Raw genomic sequence first — 15,100 nt, 5'->3', positions numbered from 1 at the left:
TATTTTAGAACAAAGCTCTGCACTGCTACAAGGCTGCTGTGAGTTATATTGCTCTTTATTTTACCGTATATGTACTGAAATGTGTTTGTGTGTGGGGTTTGTTTGTTGTTTTTTTTAATGTGCAATTGCCTATGAAAGTATAATTGGAGAAAAGTGAGCCAGGTTTTCCTATTGGAAAATTGGGGGAAATTCTCAAAGGCATGAGTGGTTATTAGGCTGCCATGGCCCAGCAGTAATCAGACAGAAATGCCCATGTATTCGTGGAGAAAAAGGGGCATAAACAGCTTTGGAGAAGAAAAGGAGAAGTAAGCAGGGAGGTGTGTTTTTTTGCTTTAAGAATTATTACTTTAGAATGCTTGTTACAGACAGCATATAGATATCCAATGATTTAGCTTCGTAAAAGAGAGCAATCTAAACCACCATAATACATTCAATTACTCCAAAATAGATTTAAGGCAAAAATGTGCATTTAATGAGCAGATGATAAAATTGAAGAGATCTCAGTGGGGGAAAAAAAAAATGTAAGCCAGCTGAGTTTAGATTATACATTATAAGCATGTTGGGGTTGGATATCTATATAAATTAATATAATAAATTTGTATTCATTACTGATAGTCAATGATAATCCTTGCAAAAAGGATGAAAATAAGATGATAAAAAACACATCTATTTGCTATTGCTGTAGATCAACTTTTTTACATCATTTTATTTCTAATGAAGTAATTAAGCCCCATTAATGGTGTGGCTGCTTTTGCTAGCATGTGTCGTGATTTTATATTTAGTTCTTGTTCTTCTTAGGAAGAAATTCATTAGTGGAGACAATGAGCAGCCAGCCAGGTACTCTCTGATCTGGGCGCCTGAGGAGAGATTGTATGGAAATAACAAGACAAAGCCACTGATTTCTGTAACGTCAGCCCCAAGTCCTTCTTTTGCATACAGGTTTTCACCTGATTTTGCTTCTGTGGATCTCAAAAGTGCAGATTTTCCTGTATTCCCCAGTAAAATAGAAGTGAATAAATGCATTCGGAAAAGGCCCTTGAGACTAACAGATGTTCCTGCACATACCTACCCTCACTCCAGGGACAGGTCGGTGTCCTGGCAGCAGTGGGAGGTGACAAGCACTGTGCCATAAGCTGTCCGTGGTGCAGCAGAAGTGAATAAACACGGCGATGGCAGCAGTGCCCGCTGTGCTGCTACCTTGCCTGGGCTGTCGGTGCGACGCGGTGACTCATCCCGCAGCAGCAGGAGCATCGCGCAGTGGAGTGCTTTCCTCACAAATGCGTGCTCTTGGGGTGACAGTGAAAAGTAAACACAAGACGAGCGAGGCCTTTCCTCACTCTGCCTTTCCATGCTTATTTTCACTTGCAACCTGTTGTATTTGGCTGTCAGGTTGTAAGTCTGATGGGTGATTCGTTGGGACCTTTCTTCTTGCTTCTCTGTGACCCTGCAAGTGACTTCAGCAGAAACCTTGTCCCCTTTCGCCCCTGTCTGACCCAGGCAGGGAGAAGGTGCTTGCGCCTTCCACCCCTTTCTCTGCTGGCTATCATTACCTTCCAAACCAGTTCCATCCTAGAAGTAAGCACAGTGCCTGCAGTGCAGGTGCCGAGCAGCATTCGGGAGGAGGAGACGCTCCGTTTTTATGCCTACAGCTCTCCCTGGCGGCATTTTGGAGGCATCGCAGCCGAACAGGGGGCTCCGTGCTACCAGCACCTGAAACGGCAGTCCTGTGAGCACAGGTGAAGTGTGTTTGCTTATTGTGATCGTATTTACAGTATTTCTTTGTTGTTAAAGTAGTTACATATGAGTGAAAGCGCTTCCCAAGTTATCACGGAACACAGTATTGCTGGCTTTAGTTTGTATGCACTTATTTTTTTGCTTTGCAAAGAAAGGAATTGATGTTTTACTTGGAGATGAAAGCTGCTAGAAGATGGCTTGCAGTGTCACGAGGATGCTTTATGCTATGCCCGCTGAGAGCCACTGTGAGGCTACCAGGAAGGTGTGAGCCTCAGCCATACTTACCTGCAAAGGAGTTAAACAAAATGCTGATCTTGAGCTTCTTAGAGGAAGAAAAAGCAATTATAAGTAAATATCCTACAAGATAGGTTCATTCTTAGAATGGAAATGAAAATGCCTTTTGAAAATCATACAGGCAGGTGTTGTTCTGAGCTACACAAAGCTTTGATACTGGCTTCAGTTGTTGAAACCAAATGGTAGTAGTTTAATGCAGCATTCAGCTTTTAAAAATGCTGCTTATTTTCAGCTATTTGATCAAATAAGCTTGGAGGACTTACCAGACCGATAAGGCAGTCATGGTATGTAGGGATTTAAGAGGAGCTGGTTGTTGCTTTTACCTCTTCTATTACTACATGCAGCCCTATGAAATCCATCAAGCACAGGAAAGAACAAATGGCTCACATATTCTGAACTTGTAAGTTAACTACGTATGAATTCTGACAGGTGTTTGCTGAGATGTTTTAAACAAATTCAAAATTCACCCTGATAAATGCCTGTATCTCAGGTGCAGGAAGAAGCTGGTGCCAGCCCCAGCTCTGTGCCAGTGCAAACACCTTTAGCACAAGGCTTCAGGAGCCCTGCTGAATTATGGTCTCTTTGTTTAGCATGGCCCTAAATATACAGCCAGCAATTGCTATTGATCATAATTCATATGGAGCTACCCTTGGCCAAAATCTATGTGCAGCTTTAATCCTGCTGAAGCACTGACCCTGCTAACTGCAGCACCAGTGCAGAAGGGTGCCCCTTCCCATCAGGTGAAAATTTGCTATTAAAAATGCTAACGTATGATTGAAATGATGGAGGGATTGCCTTGGATTTAAAGACTGTGCACATGAGTTGTGTCACAGTAAAAACATTTCAGCCCCAACAAGATCTGACACGGGAAGCTTCAAAAGCCCCATTTCCAGCACCACTTGGAGTTGCTTCCTTGGCTGTCCTGTTGCTGAGCTGTTTTGACAGTGCGAGAAGCTGTGTCTGAGCACTGCTGCGTGGCACAAAGCCAGACCCTTCAGCGGCTCCAGGAATGTACAGGCAGAGCAGCCTGAAAAGCAACTGTAAATGTGTGATGAAGTGCAGGTGTAAAGTTGCAGCTACAGTTCTTAGCAATTTGTAAAATGAGGTAACTTCTGGTACTGTTATGTGCATTGCTGTTGCTGCTGGGAGACCAGGAATGCTGTTTTTCTGCCTCGTGTGTACCTTTATAATGGTTCTTAAGGCAGCACACCCATCTTTGTGGTTGTTAGAGGAGGGCTGGGTGCATGTCTCACTGAGTGGGTCAGGAGTGCTGGGCACCACTAAGAATCACTCCTGAGGTTCAAGCACTGCGTGGGGTGTCTGGGTGCCAGTGAGTGCTGCAGTGCAGAGCTGGAGCTGCCAGCTGCGAGGCCTGGGCCCATGCTGCCACAGCGCTGCAGCTCCAACACAGGGTGAGAAGATGGCGTTGGCACGTGGCTGAGCTGCTCATGTCAGTGCAGGTCAGCTGGAACGAGTCCTTCTGCTGGTGCTGCACTTTTTCCATTTGAAGACGTGGGTTAAGCCCTGCTGGCTGACTTCTTCCACCAGGATTAATGTGTGTGTCCATTAAGAGGTTCAGAAGCAGGGCCTTACTAACGCTTACTAGAGCATGCTTGTTTTGTTCCTCTGTTGGTGGAAGGGTGCTTAAAGCTCAAAATCTCAAAGCCTGGTGTGACTTGTGTTGCTCACATTCACATCTGCTAAAGCTGGCCCATTTCTCAGGTGGGCAGTGCTGCGAGGGGAGCAGCCTGTCCTTGATACCCCTGAGAGCTGACTGGACTGCATTCCCAGATGGGTTAGCCCGTTAATTTTTGCTTCAGGACCTCATGGCAGGGCCAAGCAAGAGTCAGAGCTGAAAATTATCACAGGATTTTGGTAATTCTGTGTTCAGATTCACAGCATTTTGTTTTACTCAGCCATGGACACTCATGCAACAGAGGTACGGTGTGCTTCTGTAGTTCAAAAACAACATACAAAAACCTATGGCTGGAATATTATCCTGGGACTCCTGTCTGAAATATATAGTTGTTGTAAGTGGGCAAGCATGCAGTATAGCTTTCTGCAGATAGCAGTAAAGGGGCAGAGAAAAGATGATGAAGTGGTTGGAATAGCACATCAGCCTCAGCGCTGTGATCCACACTTGTCAGGAAAATGCAGAGGATCTGCAGATTCCAAACCCATTAAATTTACACATCTTCTGTCCTTGTTGCTGTTTTATCATCCTGTGCAACTTTGTTCTGTGTGCTGCTTTTGCCACTGTGCAGCAAGCAGCATCCTTGCTTCACACAAGTAATACATGTTTCAGCTTTTTATTACAAGAAAAATGAATTGTAAATTCAGGCACTCAAAAGTTGAGATGAACAAAAATAAAGGGCCCTTAAAAAATTTAACTACTCTGGTCAAAAGCAGGTAACAGTCCCGCTGCTAACAGCTGTTAATAATTCAAAACAAGACTTAAAGCGAGTATAAAGGGAAATTGCTATTGGTAGGAGCTCAAAGCTGTTGTAGCTTTGATGATGCTCCTTGCTGACACTGAGTGGTGCAATTACCACATGCTGATGGAGGAGAGCTGCAATTACCACATTTTCTGAGTCAGCTGCAGAGCATTGCTTTTTTACATCAGTACATAGTTGTGTGCGTATCATAGGCAGCTTCTATAAAGTGTTTCCCCAGTATTTCTGGCACAATATTACAAAGAGAGGCGGATGTTTCTTTCTTTTTTATTATTTTTTTAAAATTCCAATATTGTGAAAGATGAAGTTACTTTGGCAGTCACTGGAGGCTCTGTGTGAGAAAAATAGCAGCAAGGAATGCTGGAGGCCTTGAGAAAATGTGTATTGAAACTGTTTTGCCCTTTACTGTGGGTGATGCTCCTTCGTTTATTTTTGCAAGCCCAGTGATGGAAGTGTGGATAATTAATTAGCTTCTTGTCTGTAGACTTACCAGGGACCTCGTGCTGTTAGAGGGAGGAAAAAACAATAATAAAGAATTAGCACAACATTTGTTTGTGTGATTGCCATGACTGGCAGAGTAGGAAGCAGCTTGAAGGGCTGCTCATGTACCTGGGCAGGTATTGTTCTATGCCTTCTTGACAGCTCGTGAACTTTTTCAGTCTTACTTTTCTGATAGGAATGTTTCAGGATTAATCTGTGTTCAGGAGCAAATTGTTTGGAAAAATTGGTGTTAAAATGGGCTCATCTATTTTCCAAAAGGAAGTGACAGAAAGAATACCTGCTTGGCCTTGCATCAAAATATGGTCCAGACCTTGAGTCTGTAGGTGATTGATACCAGAAGCATGTGGTTTGTTTGCTCATCTAGTGTGTCATGGAGTGTGTAGATGTTATATGGGAAGAATCTGAACATTTCACATGTTTTTAATATATTTTTTAAAATAATTTATAAACCGCCCATATATCCGGGGAACATTAGGGTTACACTAGCATTGAAAAAAAAAAAAAAAAAAAAGCCAGGAAATACCCAAGAAATCTGACCTCTGTTGCTGTAGGTGTGTATATATGACAAATATTTCCATAACAGTTCCTTTCCTAGAGGGGCAGTCCCCATTCCAAGCAAAAGATCTTTAGAAACTGCTGGAGGAGGGTTCATCATGCTGGGTTCTTCTGCTGTTTCACATAGTCAGTAGAAGACAGGCAAATCTGATTACGCGTGGGTCTACATTTTCTATGTAAGCCCTGGGTTTTCTGGAAGAGCTAGAACAATTTAGGTCGAGTAGGAAAAGTATCGATTACAGTGGTGGTGACTCACCTCATTAAGTGCATCTTGCCAATGGCCTCACACCACTTGAAGTATTTTTTAATTTATTTTTCTATGGCTGGCCAGTCGTTTGTCATGTTGACAGGCAGTGGCCTTCTGAGAACACTAGCTACTATTACGGGATCACTGAGGCTGAACGGAAAAGGAGAAAATAGCAGGAAATATAAAACTGCTACTCTGTCTCAAAACCAGGTAGGTGGAAAAAATGGTCATTGTGAATCTGTTTGAGCATAAGGTGATAACTATTCTTTTGGGGTTAAGCAACTTCATCTACCCCGGCTTCAAAGAAAAGCCTAAAGCAATGAGAATAAATTTCCTAACAGGTGGGTAGGCAATAGATGTTTTCAGACTGCTGATTACCCTTGAACTAAGCATACAGATTTTGAGAAAATACAGAATACATAGCAAAGAGCACAGAGGATGTGCGAACCATTCCTCTACCTAGAACCAGCAATACTTCATATTGTGAAAACCATCTGTTTTCAGAAGATCTCAAATGCCCTGTTAGTGTTTAGTGGAAATGTGTCATGGTCAAGGGTTTCCCTTGGGTGTCCTCTGGAAGCACTTGTGAAATGTGAAAATCAGCCAGAGAAATCTTTCTGGGAAGGCAAATTATGGGGAGACTCAGTCAGGCCTAAGAAGAAATTTTTATGAAAACATATAGATAAAGCATCCATGTTTTGATCTGACAGTGGAGGGTCTTGTGAGGGATACAGTCACATCTCCATTGCCTTAAAAGTATAAGTCTAATTTCTTATTTAAGAAGGGACATATATAGAGTTTATAGATAGGCGCAACTACGTTGCAGGGATGGAATCAGCCACAAGGAAAAGCAAAGCCAGTGTGAGGTTAACCCTAAAAGTTGAAGGTGTTGTAAGAGATGGCAGTGAAGAGTTTTCATTATGATTGAATATTAATTAGTGACATGGCTATTAATGATGACAGTAATTAACAGAGGAAGGAAAGACTTGTCATTGTCCCGAGGGTGAGTAATCAGTCTTGGCAGGTGATAAATAATGGTTCAGCAAACTCAGCAGAAAGATAATCTGTCTGCCTCAGGACAACTGGAGAACAGCTATAAAATCTTCCAGGCTCTTGGCAACATTCAAGAATGACTTCATATTTTTAAGAGACAAATTAAAATCCGTGATCTCTAATGTTGCTTATATTCCGGAGTGACTGATCACAGTAGTTCTGACTGAGTCAACCCTTTATTTGTTAATCTTAACAGCGAGAAGATTGGTGAAATGGCTTTCAGCGTTATTTGAATGTTTGATTAAAATTCAAAAGAAAAGCAGAATATGATCATTCTATGGAGAGTTAATCCTGTGTTAATTATCCTGTGTGTTTGGAAAGGGATTGATTGGAATGCGCACTTCACCTCCCCTGAGCATGACAGTGAACTAACTACTCTAAAAGATGTTCAGATATGAGCTGTCACATCATTTGGGAATGAAATGACTAAGAGAGTATCGCAGACCTGTAGTCTCAGACCAAAATCGGGGAAACCAGTGGACTTTCAGTTTGGGATATGAACAGAAAAAAAGCACCAAAACTAACCAAGAATAATTCTGGCTTACCTTGTGTCAAGACAGCAAATTCTGATGTTTCGTTTTGTTTCTAATAATATAAAAGGCTTCGATTTCAGTCATCTTGGAATGATTTTCTAACCCCAAATGTTTGTTGTACCTTTGGCTGTTTTTGTTTTGCAGAAGGCAGCACCTACATTTATAAAATTGAAAGTTTTATTAACAAGCATGTCAAAACAACAGTTACAGACTCCAAATGTTTTCCTATATGTTTTTATTTTTAGCTATCATTGCATCTGCCAGTAAAATCCCAAGAAACATCCCATGTATTGAATGCACAGAATGTTGTCCATGGGCAAATCAGTACTCACTAAAAATGTGGCTTATTGCACTACAGAATGAAGTGCCACATTTTATGGGTGAGAGTCTATGTATTCTACTGTTAAACAGTAACTTCAGTGAAGAGATTGCCAGTTTCTTGCTGTTGATTGTATAAGTACATGTAACTAATGCAGGGTGTGCAGAAACGGGCTAAAGCAGTAGTCAGCTAGGACTCTGAAATTTGTAAGGCTGTAAATTAGTTGAAATGTATTTTATTGGGGTTCTGTTGTATGACAGGCTTTGTGTCAATTGAGTTCCTGAGTACCAGAGTACAAAGAAGGGATCATTAGGCACACTCTCTTCTGCAAGATGCTGCTTGTCTTTGACACAAACTAGACTTTTACCTCTCTTTTTTTTTTTTTTTTTTTTTTTTTTTTGCTGATAACTCAGTTCCACATATCTTACGATTGCCATGACATTAAAGATGCCACATGCCACTAAATGGTCCTTCATCTCCTTGCTGGATAGTGCTTTCAGAAACAGAACTCCTTGTATGCTGAGGTGAGAGAAAGAACAAGTTACATGAAACTATTAGTGTAGCAGTTGACTTAGAGTGTAGGAAGTCTCCTATGGCACTTGGGCTTAGTACCTATCAATGAGTATATGATTACAGTGTGATACAGAAATCAAAAACAGTTTGAAATCTCAGGAGAGATAAAAAAGAAAATGGAAAAAAAAAAAAAGAGAAAAAAGCATCTAAGTTCTTTTGTATTTCATTTCAATGTTATCTTCCTCTAGGACTCTCAAAAACTTCTTGGTCTCAGTGTTCAGTGACTTCTTTTTTCCCATTTATTGATTTATTTTATTTTGCAGGTGCTGATATTGTACAGTGGCTTATGAAGAACCTCAGCATTGAGGATCAAGGTAAGGGGAAGCATAGCTGGGAATTAACAGACATTCCAGCTGTTATTGTGTGTGTGCCATAAGAGAGTATGTAATACTTCACTGCAGAGTGTAAAGCAGTAGAACAACAAGGTTGATTTAAGCATTCGGTGGGAAGGAAGAAAGCAGATAAGAATCAGCAATGTAATTAAGTCTAATATCGTATAACTACAGTGCACAGAAAGCACTTTGTAGGAGTCCTAGCGTGTCTGTGAAATTGTTGCTACCTAAAAAAGCCTGATGTATTCTAAGGCTGTTCCCAGACCCAGAAAGGAAGTTGGTAGATGCGTGATCAAATGGGTGAAGGCAGTGACAGGACTCCCTGGTGTGGAGAAGGGTAGCCACAACTGACAGGACACGGTGGCCAAGGGTGATGCAGATATCAGTATGGGATCAGATGGTGATCTATCATGGCAGCTAGATAAATGGATAATGAGCCATAAACTGTGATCGGTGTTTGGGCACAGTCCAAATAGTTCACACTTCACAGAAACCAAAATCACCTTTTACATGGTTGAAAACCATTGGGGGGGGAAGGCCTTGTACAGGGCCAGAAGTTTCTTTTGCTAAATGGAAAGAAGAAAAAATATATATTAAAAGAACAAATCAACATTTCACTTTGCAGTCTGCTTCTGCTATCACTATGTGAAAACAGGAGTAGAGGCAACATTGACTCACCCAGGGCAATTTTCTACACACATCTCTTCTCATGAGTCCAGTCAAGTCCAAACCTGAATTTCAGCTGCAGACAACGGATTTATTATCTGCCTGGGCATGTGTGATAATCTAATGTGTATTTTGCAAGTCTGAGACAGTAGATGCAACTTTGGACAGTTGACATCAGTTGAAAATCTGTGCGAATCATAGACTCATAGAATGGTTTGGGTTGGAAGGGGTCTTTAAGGTCATGTAGTTCCAACCCCCCTGCTAGAAACAGGGACATCTCTCTCTAGACCAGGTTACACAAAGCCCCATCCAGCCTGGCCTTGAAAGCCTCCAGGGAGGAGGCATCCACAGTCTCACTGGGCAAACCTATTGCAGTGTCTCACCACCCTCACAGTAAATAATTTCTTCTCGATATCTATTCTCAATCTACCTTCTTCCAGTTTGAAGCCACTTCCCTTCGTCCTGTTGCTACATGCCCTTATAAAAAGTCCCTCCCCACACTGCTGCATCTAGGGAGTTTCATCTGTATTGTAAGGCTGCTTTCTGTTCTCCTGCTTTGCATGATTTCATTGAAAGGCATGTGGATGAAGTCTGATTGAAACATGGCTTATGCATGTGAGGTCACAGTGTGACTCATCTGCCGCCTTGCTGCTGAAAGCAGAGGGCTGTGCAGGGTGCATCATCCTGACACCTCTCCTCTCTTTTCTCTCTTTTTCTGCTCTTTAACAGGGGAAGCAATACACTTGGGAAGTCTTATCGCTGCACAGGGTTATGTCTTTCCAATCTCAGACCATGTCCTTACCCTGAAAGATGATGGGACGTTCTATCGTTTTCAGGTCGGTAAGCACTCTGCCCTCCTTGTGCATCCCTTTCTGTTGTCCACTGGTAGCACAAAATTGAGTAGCCACTCTCCTATCCAAAGTAGACCAGAGCAAACTTTGGAACTGGGCATTTGAGCTCTGGTGCAATGAAAAGTTCATACTTCTAATCTTCTCCTGGTTACAGGTTGGTGTGGGAGGGGGGCATGCTTCTGCCTTTGTCTCTGTTACAAAGAATGCATAACCTTGGCAGCCACTGAAGCTGGGACACCTCTATCCCTCGTTGTCTCTGTGCCTCCAGATGTGTTCATTTTTTAAAACATCCTGTGCTTGAGTTCAGTGCCCTTTCCAAAATTTGCTGCTGTCAACCTCCTAGATAACTGTGTGAGTGCTGCAACAGCTCCTTTTAGACAGATTGTGTAACTTTAAAAGAAGCAGTAAGTTCAAAACCAGGAGTCCTGTTGTTTAATCCTGCTGTTTAAATTTCTGTTTTTCTCTTATTTGATCTCTGTCAGCTTCGTTATCTTTCCTGTGACCTCAATTCTATTCACCCTACCAGTATTTCTTTTTCATTTGTTTTCTCCTTTTTCACTTTTTATTTGAAAAGCACATTCTCATCTTTGCATCTGCTGCTGCTCGTGCTCACAGTCCCACTGCTAATGTGGTATTGTTATCACATGAGACCAATAGCACAGGAAACAAAAAAACCAACAACAACTAAAAACCCAACAGGAAGATCACAGACCTAAATGTCTCTCTGCCCACCTTCTGGTTACCTGGCATTACTCAGGCTACAATTTTTCTTGATAGTTCTCTTGATTTTTACAGAATCCTACTATTCCCATCATATGAGACTTGGCAGAAGCAGGGGCAATGCTGATTTAGCTGCATTTTTGTGACACCACAGGAGGTTTAATTCTCCAATAATCCTGTGCCAGATTTCAAAAGCGAAGTATCATTTAATTTCTTATTTTAAGCCTGTGTAAACGACATCATCAAATTGTCTTGACTGCTTATTGACTTTTTTCCCCCTCTCCCCTTATCTTTTCCTGCAATTGTGTTTACTGTTTGCCTGTTGTCATTTCCTGCAACAGTTCTCCTCAGACCTTTTCTGCAAAAATAAGCTGATAGGATCACTTTTCTTTTTCATTACTGCACTTTCCATTACTTGACACATTCTACCTTGTCATCAGTCCCCCCTTAACAGTAGCTCATCATCTTGTGAAGTTCAGGAGATACGTATCAGTGAGGTGTATTGAACCATGTATATTGTTTGATCCCTCTGAGTTTTATCACTGTACGTAGGTGCAGGGGATAGTCTTTGTATGTGTATAATGTCCTGGGCATTTTTGTGTAATTGCATCACTAATGCAAAACAGTGTTCTGTAGTTTGTGTGGTCACAAGGACATTATTTTTCATTCTTGCCAAAACTGAGATACAACCAGATGTAGTAATATCTTGTAATTAATTGTTGCAACTGCAGTGTGCAGACTTGGATTGAAAACCAAACCAGTAAGCTTAACAGGACTTCTGCTTTTAGAATGATTTTAGTCAGCTGAGTTTTGAGCTCTTACATCTGATTTATTTTAAAAGTGAATTGTTTTGTTGGCTACCAAGCAAACTGGAAGCCACTAAATAAAAGCAAATGCCATGTAGTGTATATAAAAGGCCACAGAGATTTTCTCATTGTCCTGTATAAATAAATAAGTAAATAAATCTGGAGGCCTGTGAATTCTTGGGGAAAGAGGAGGTTCTGGTGTTAGAGAGCAAGGGGTCTGTATTCAGATGAGAATGAAGGAGTGTCTAAAATGCCATCAGGGTGGATGTCCTCAATCAGTACTGCCATGTTTCTGCCTGCAGTTAGGAATGTTAGAGAGGATACCTTTCTGGAAAAGCATTGTCACTTTTATTGAGAGCTGTAACAGTGTTTCCTTCCCCTGTGAGTAGAGACTGGGCTGTAGACCTTGTGATTGTTTTTATGCTTAAATTTTTTTCTGCATCTGATTTGCTTTTCATCTCTTAAATTATGAAAATGCTTATGTTGTTTCTTAGGCACCATACTTTTGGCCTTCAAACTGCTGGGAGCCAGAAAACACAGATTATGGTGAGAGCATAATTGTTTCATTGCAGAAAGCTAATACAGAAAGTTTGTGATGGAAGAAATTGTCCTTCGGCTGACACGTTCAGCAGGGCCAGGATTTCACATGCTGTTGCCTTCATTCTCCAGTAGCTCTGTTCGTTTCAGCAGGATTTATGGCAAGCAGAATGTTGCTCTGTGGGAATCTTAAATAATATCGGTACGGCTTTTGTAGGAGAGCATGCTTTGATCTGTAGCTGAATTTGATATGTTGATCAATAAAAAGTTACCTCATTTGGGCACTCGTCTGGCTGATCAATACGTCAGTATATAACTGATGGCATCCTGTAGTTAAGCTTCTGTGATGCATGACATCGCAGTTTGTGGTTGTTTTTTGTTGGTTTTTTTTTTAATTTAAGATTACCAGCTTCTAGCTGGTAAAAAGAGAAAACTGAGTGTGGTTTATGAGCTAATAAACTGTAACATGGAGTATTAGACGTGTGAATGCCTGCAGACAGTGATAATACATAAAGAAACTATGTCAGTATTGTTATCTTTAGCTGTCTCCATGCAATATTGCTGTCTCTTCTAGAGCTACGCTTCTTTCACAGCTAAATGATAAAATCAATTGATGCATCCTGGTGTGGCACTCAAACAGGAAGTGAATCCATGTGTGTGCCCATAAAGCAGGAGCTTCTGGAAATGCCTCTTTTGAAATACCTCATAATCTAAGATCAGTTTATAACTCCTTCCTGAATAATCATTTGTTCTTTCCCAAGTAATAATTATTCACCATTATTCTGGAAGTCATTTGCCAGGGTGGAAAAACAACTTGCCGTGGTGTCTGTCATGTGATTGTTCATTTGCAGTCCTCCACTGCAGGAAGGCTAACGCAGACTTATGTGTTTATATGAGGGGACTGCTTAGGACAAAATGCGTTGCTGTTCATTGTGTGCAAAATGACTTCCAGATTTTACAAACAGTCACTGTATATGTGTCTGAACTGTACCAAATATATTTTCTGTAACCATCAGAGTAACAATCTTAAGAGGGAGGTTCTGTTTCTGCCTATGGTGTTTGTTCAATAACTGGGTTCCACTTTCTGGCTATTGTGCAGCAAAGGCATTGGGTGGAACAGAGTACCTCAAAATCAAGCCCCATGTGAGCCGACCCACAGCTGGACAAGCTACAACTGTATTAGCTCTGAGCCCTGTAGGGACAGATTTTCATCTATCCCAGAAATCTCTAACATATGCTTATAATCAGCCTCTGCGTATCAGGGGTCTGTGCAGATGGAGTCTTCCCAAGAATTAATCCCAAATTAGCAGTAGACCCAAATAAAGCTGAAATCCCAGCAGTTCTTCATACTTTTGTTATTTGCATAGATTCATTCACAGGACAGTGACGAACTTGCTAATGGCAGCTCACTGCCTCATGTGGAGAAGTACTGCAAGACTCTCAGTTTATTTGGTATTATAATGTCTTGCAGGTGAAGCTGCTTTTGAGAAGTATAGAAGTAAATATATTTGACCCAATCAATCAGCTCTGGTTATCATGCATAATGTTGGCTTGTTATAAGAATGTTGGAATTACAGGAATGGCATTGAGGAAAATAACACAAATAGCACTGTTTTTTTTGTTGTATTTTACAGAGATGATGAGGTTCCCAATGAAAAACATTCATGGAAGTGTCAGAAAATCTTATTTATGTGCAAATCAAAATCACATGGTTTTCAAAGAAAATCCAAATGTTATTTTCTGTAGAGGATGCTTTGCCTTCTGCCCCTGTGCAGTTCACACCCGGATTTCATCATCAAATGAGAACACTGGATCTTTTTTATGTAGCACACTTCTGACTGTATACCCAGGGTGTGTTGGGTAAAAAAAAAACCAACCTTTTGTTTCAGCCTTTAGTGGAAATGGGCTGAGCTGGTGGTCCAGTGGAGCCCATCCCAGAAGGTAGCCTGGAACTGGTTAGGTGTCCTCTGATATCTTGAGCCTCTGAATCCCAGCTCACACCGATGTCTGCAGTGTCTGCCGATGGTGAAATGGGTGAGGGCTTTTCTCAGCTGTTTGAAATGTATAAAATAAGTGGATGGAGCAAATGAAAAATTGCTCAAGTGAAATCTGTATGATCCAGCCTGTATTTCTGTTATCATTTCAATGTCATGATTTATTTTTTCCTAATTATTCTTTAAGAGGAAAGGAAATGCAGAGATATACAAGGCTGTTCACTTTTGCAGGAATTCTTCCAAAGTGCTGATGGGAACAGGTTGCTAATGCTAAATCTTTTACCAGCCCCAGAAGTAATTGTGTTTTTCTCAGACATCTTGTTAGGTCCCAGGCATCAACTCTCAGCACTTTTAAATGAGATGTCCCAGATGTTTAAGGCCTCTGAGATTGCTAGCACATAATGTCAGCTGGGTATTCAGCCCTCTCATTCCTTGGCTTATGTTGCCTTCAAATGAGAAGATTCTGTGGGTTTGTGTTTTCTTCAGGTCTTGTACTAATAATCTATCCGTAATTGTTTTCTGTTCTCTTTCTCCCTTTAGCCATCTATCTTTGCAAACGGACCATGCAGAACAAAGCTAGGTTGGAGCTGGCCGATTATGAAGCCGTAGGTACACTCCTGCTAAAGTTTAAAGTGTGGGGGAATGGGGGAAGGCTTTGTTTGCCAGCTGAATGCTGCTACTTAATGCCTCAGCATCAGCCTTCACTGTGTGTCCTTTTTTTAGCTGTCAGAATTTGTTGAAGGTTGATCTGGAAAGAACATCAGGCTCATGAATGAGGAATGTCCCCAGCTCTGCAGCCTCTCCAGTTAAAGCATCAGCACCATGAGGCAAATCACACAAACGTTTACATTGGTTTTCTCAGTTAACAGTTCCTGGTTTATATAGTAGATATGAACCTGCAGAAAGCACAGATTTTGGGATGCATAACTGAG

At 41.3% G+C, this 15,100-nt stretch overlaps 1 protein-coding gene across 1 annotated transcript in view; it reads left to right on the top strand.

Annotated features, from left to right (window-relative positions):
• The window catches only part of RGS6 (regulator of G protein signaling 6), a 186,112-nt gene that overhangs the window by 130,924 nt on the left and 40,088 nt on the right, over positions 1 to 15,100 (top strand). The window contains 4 exon segments of the mRNA XM_085548946.1: positions 8,526 to 8,576; positions 9,990 to 10,096; positions 12,132 to 12,183; positions 14,709 to 14,773. Coding sequence (XP_085405072.1) covers positions 8,526 to 8,576; positions 9,990 to 10,096; positions 12,132 to 12,183; positions 14,709 to 14,773 — 275 coding nt within the window.

Source organism: Coturnix japonica, chromosome 5 (genome assembly GCF_054131305.1).
Source record: "Coturnix japonica strain WE chromosome 5, WE-NBRP24, whole genome shotgun sequence".
Taxonomy (NCBI): domain Eukaryota; kingdom Metazoa; phylum Chordata; class Aves; order Galliformes; family Phasianidae; genus Coturnix; species Coturnix japonica.
Note: the sequence above shows the minus strand (reverse complement) of the source record. Positions and strands in the feature narration are given on the sequence as shown.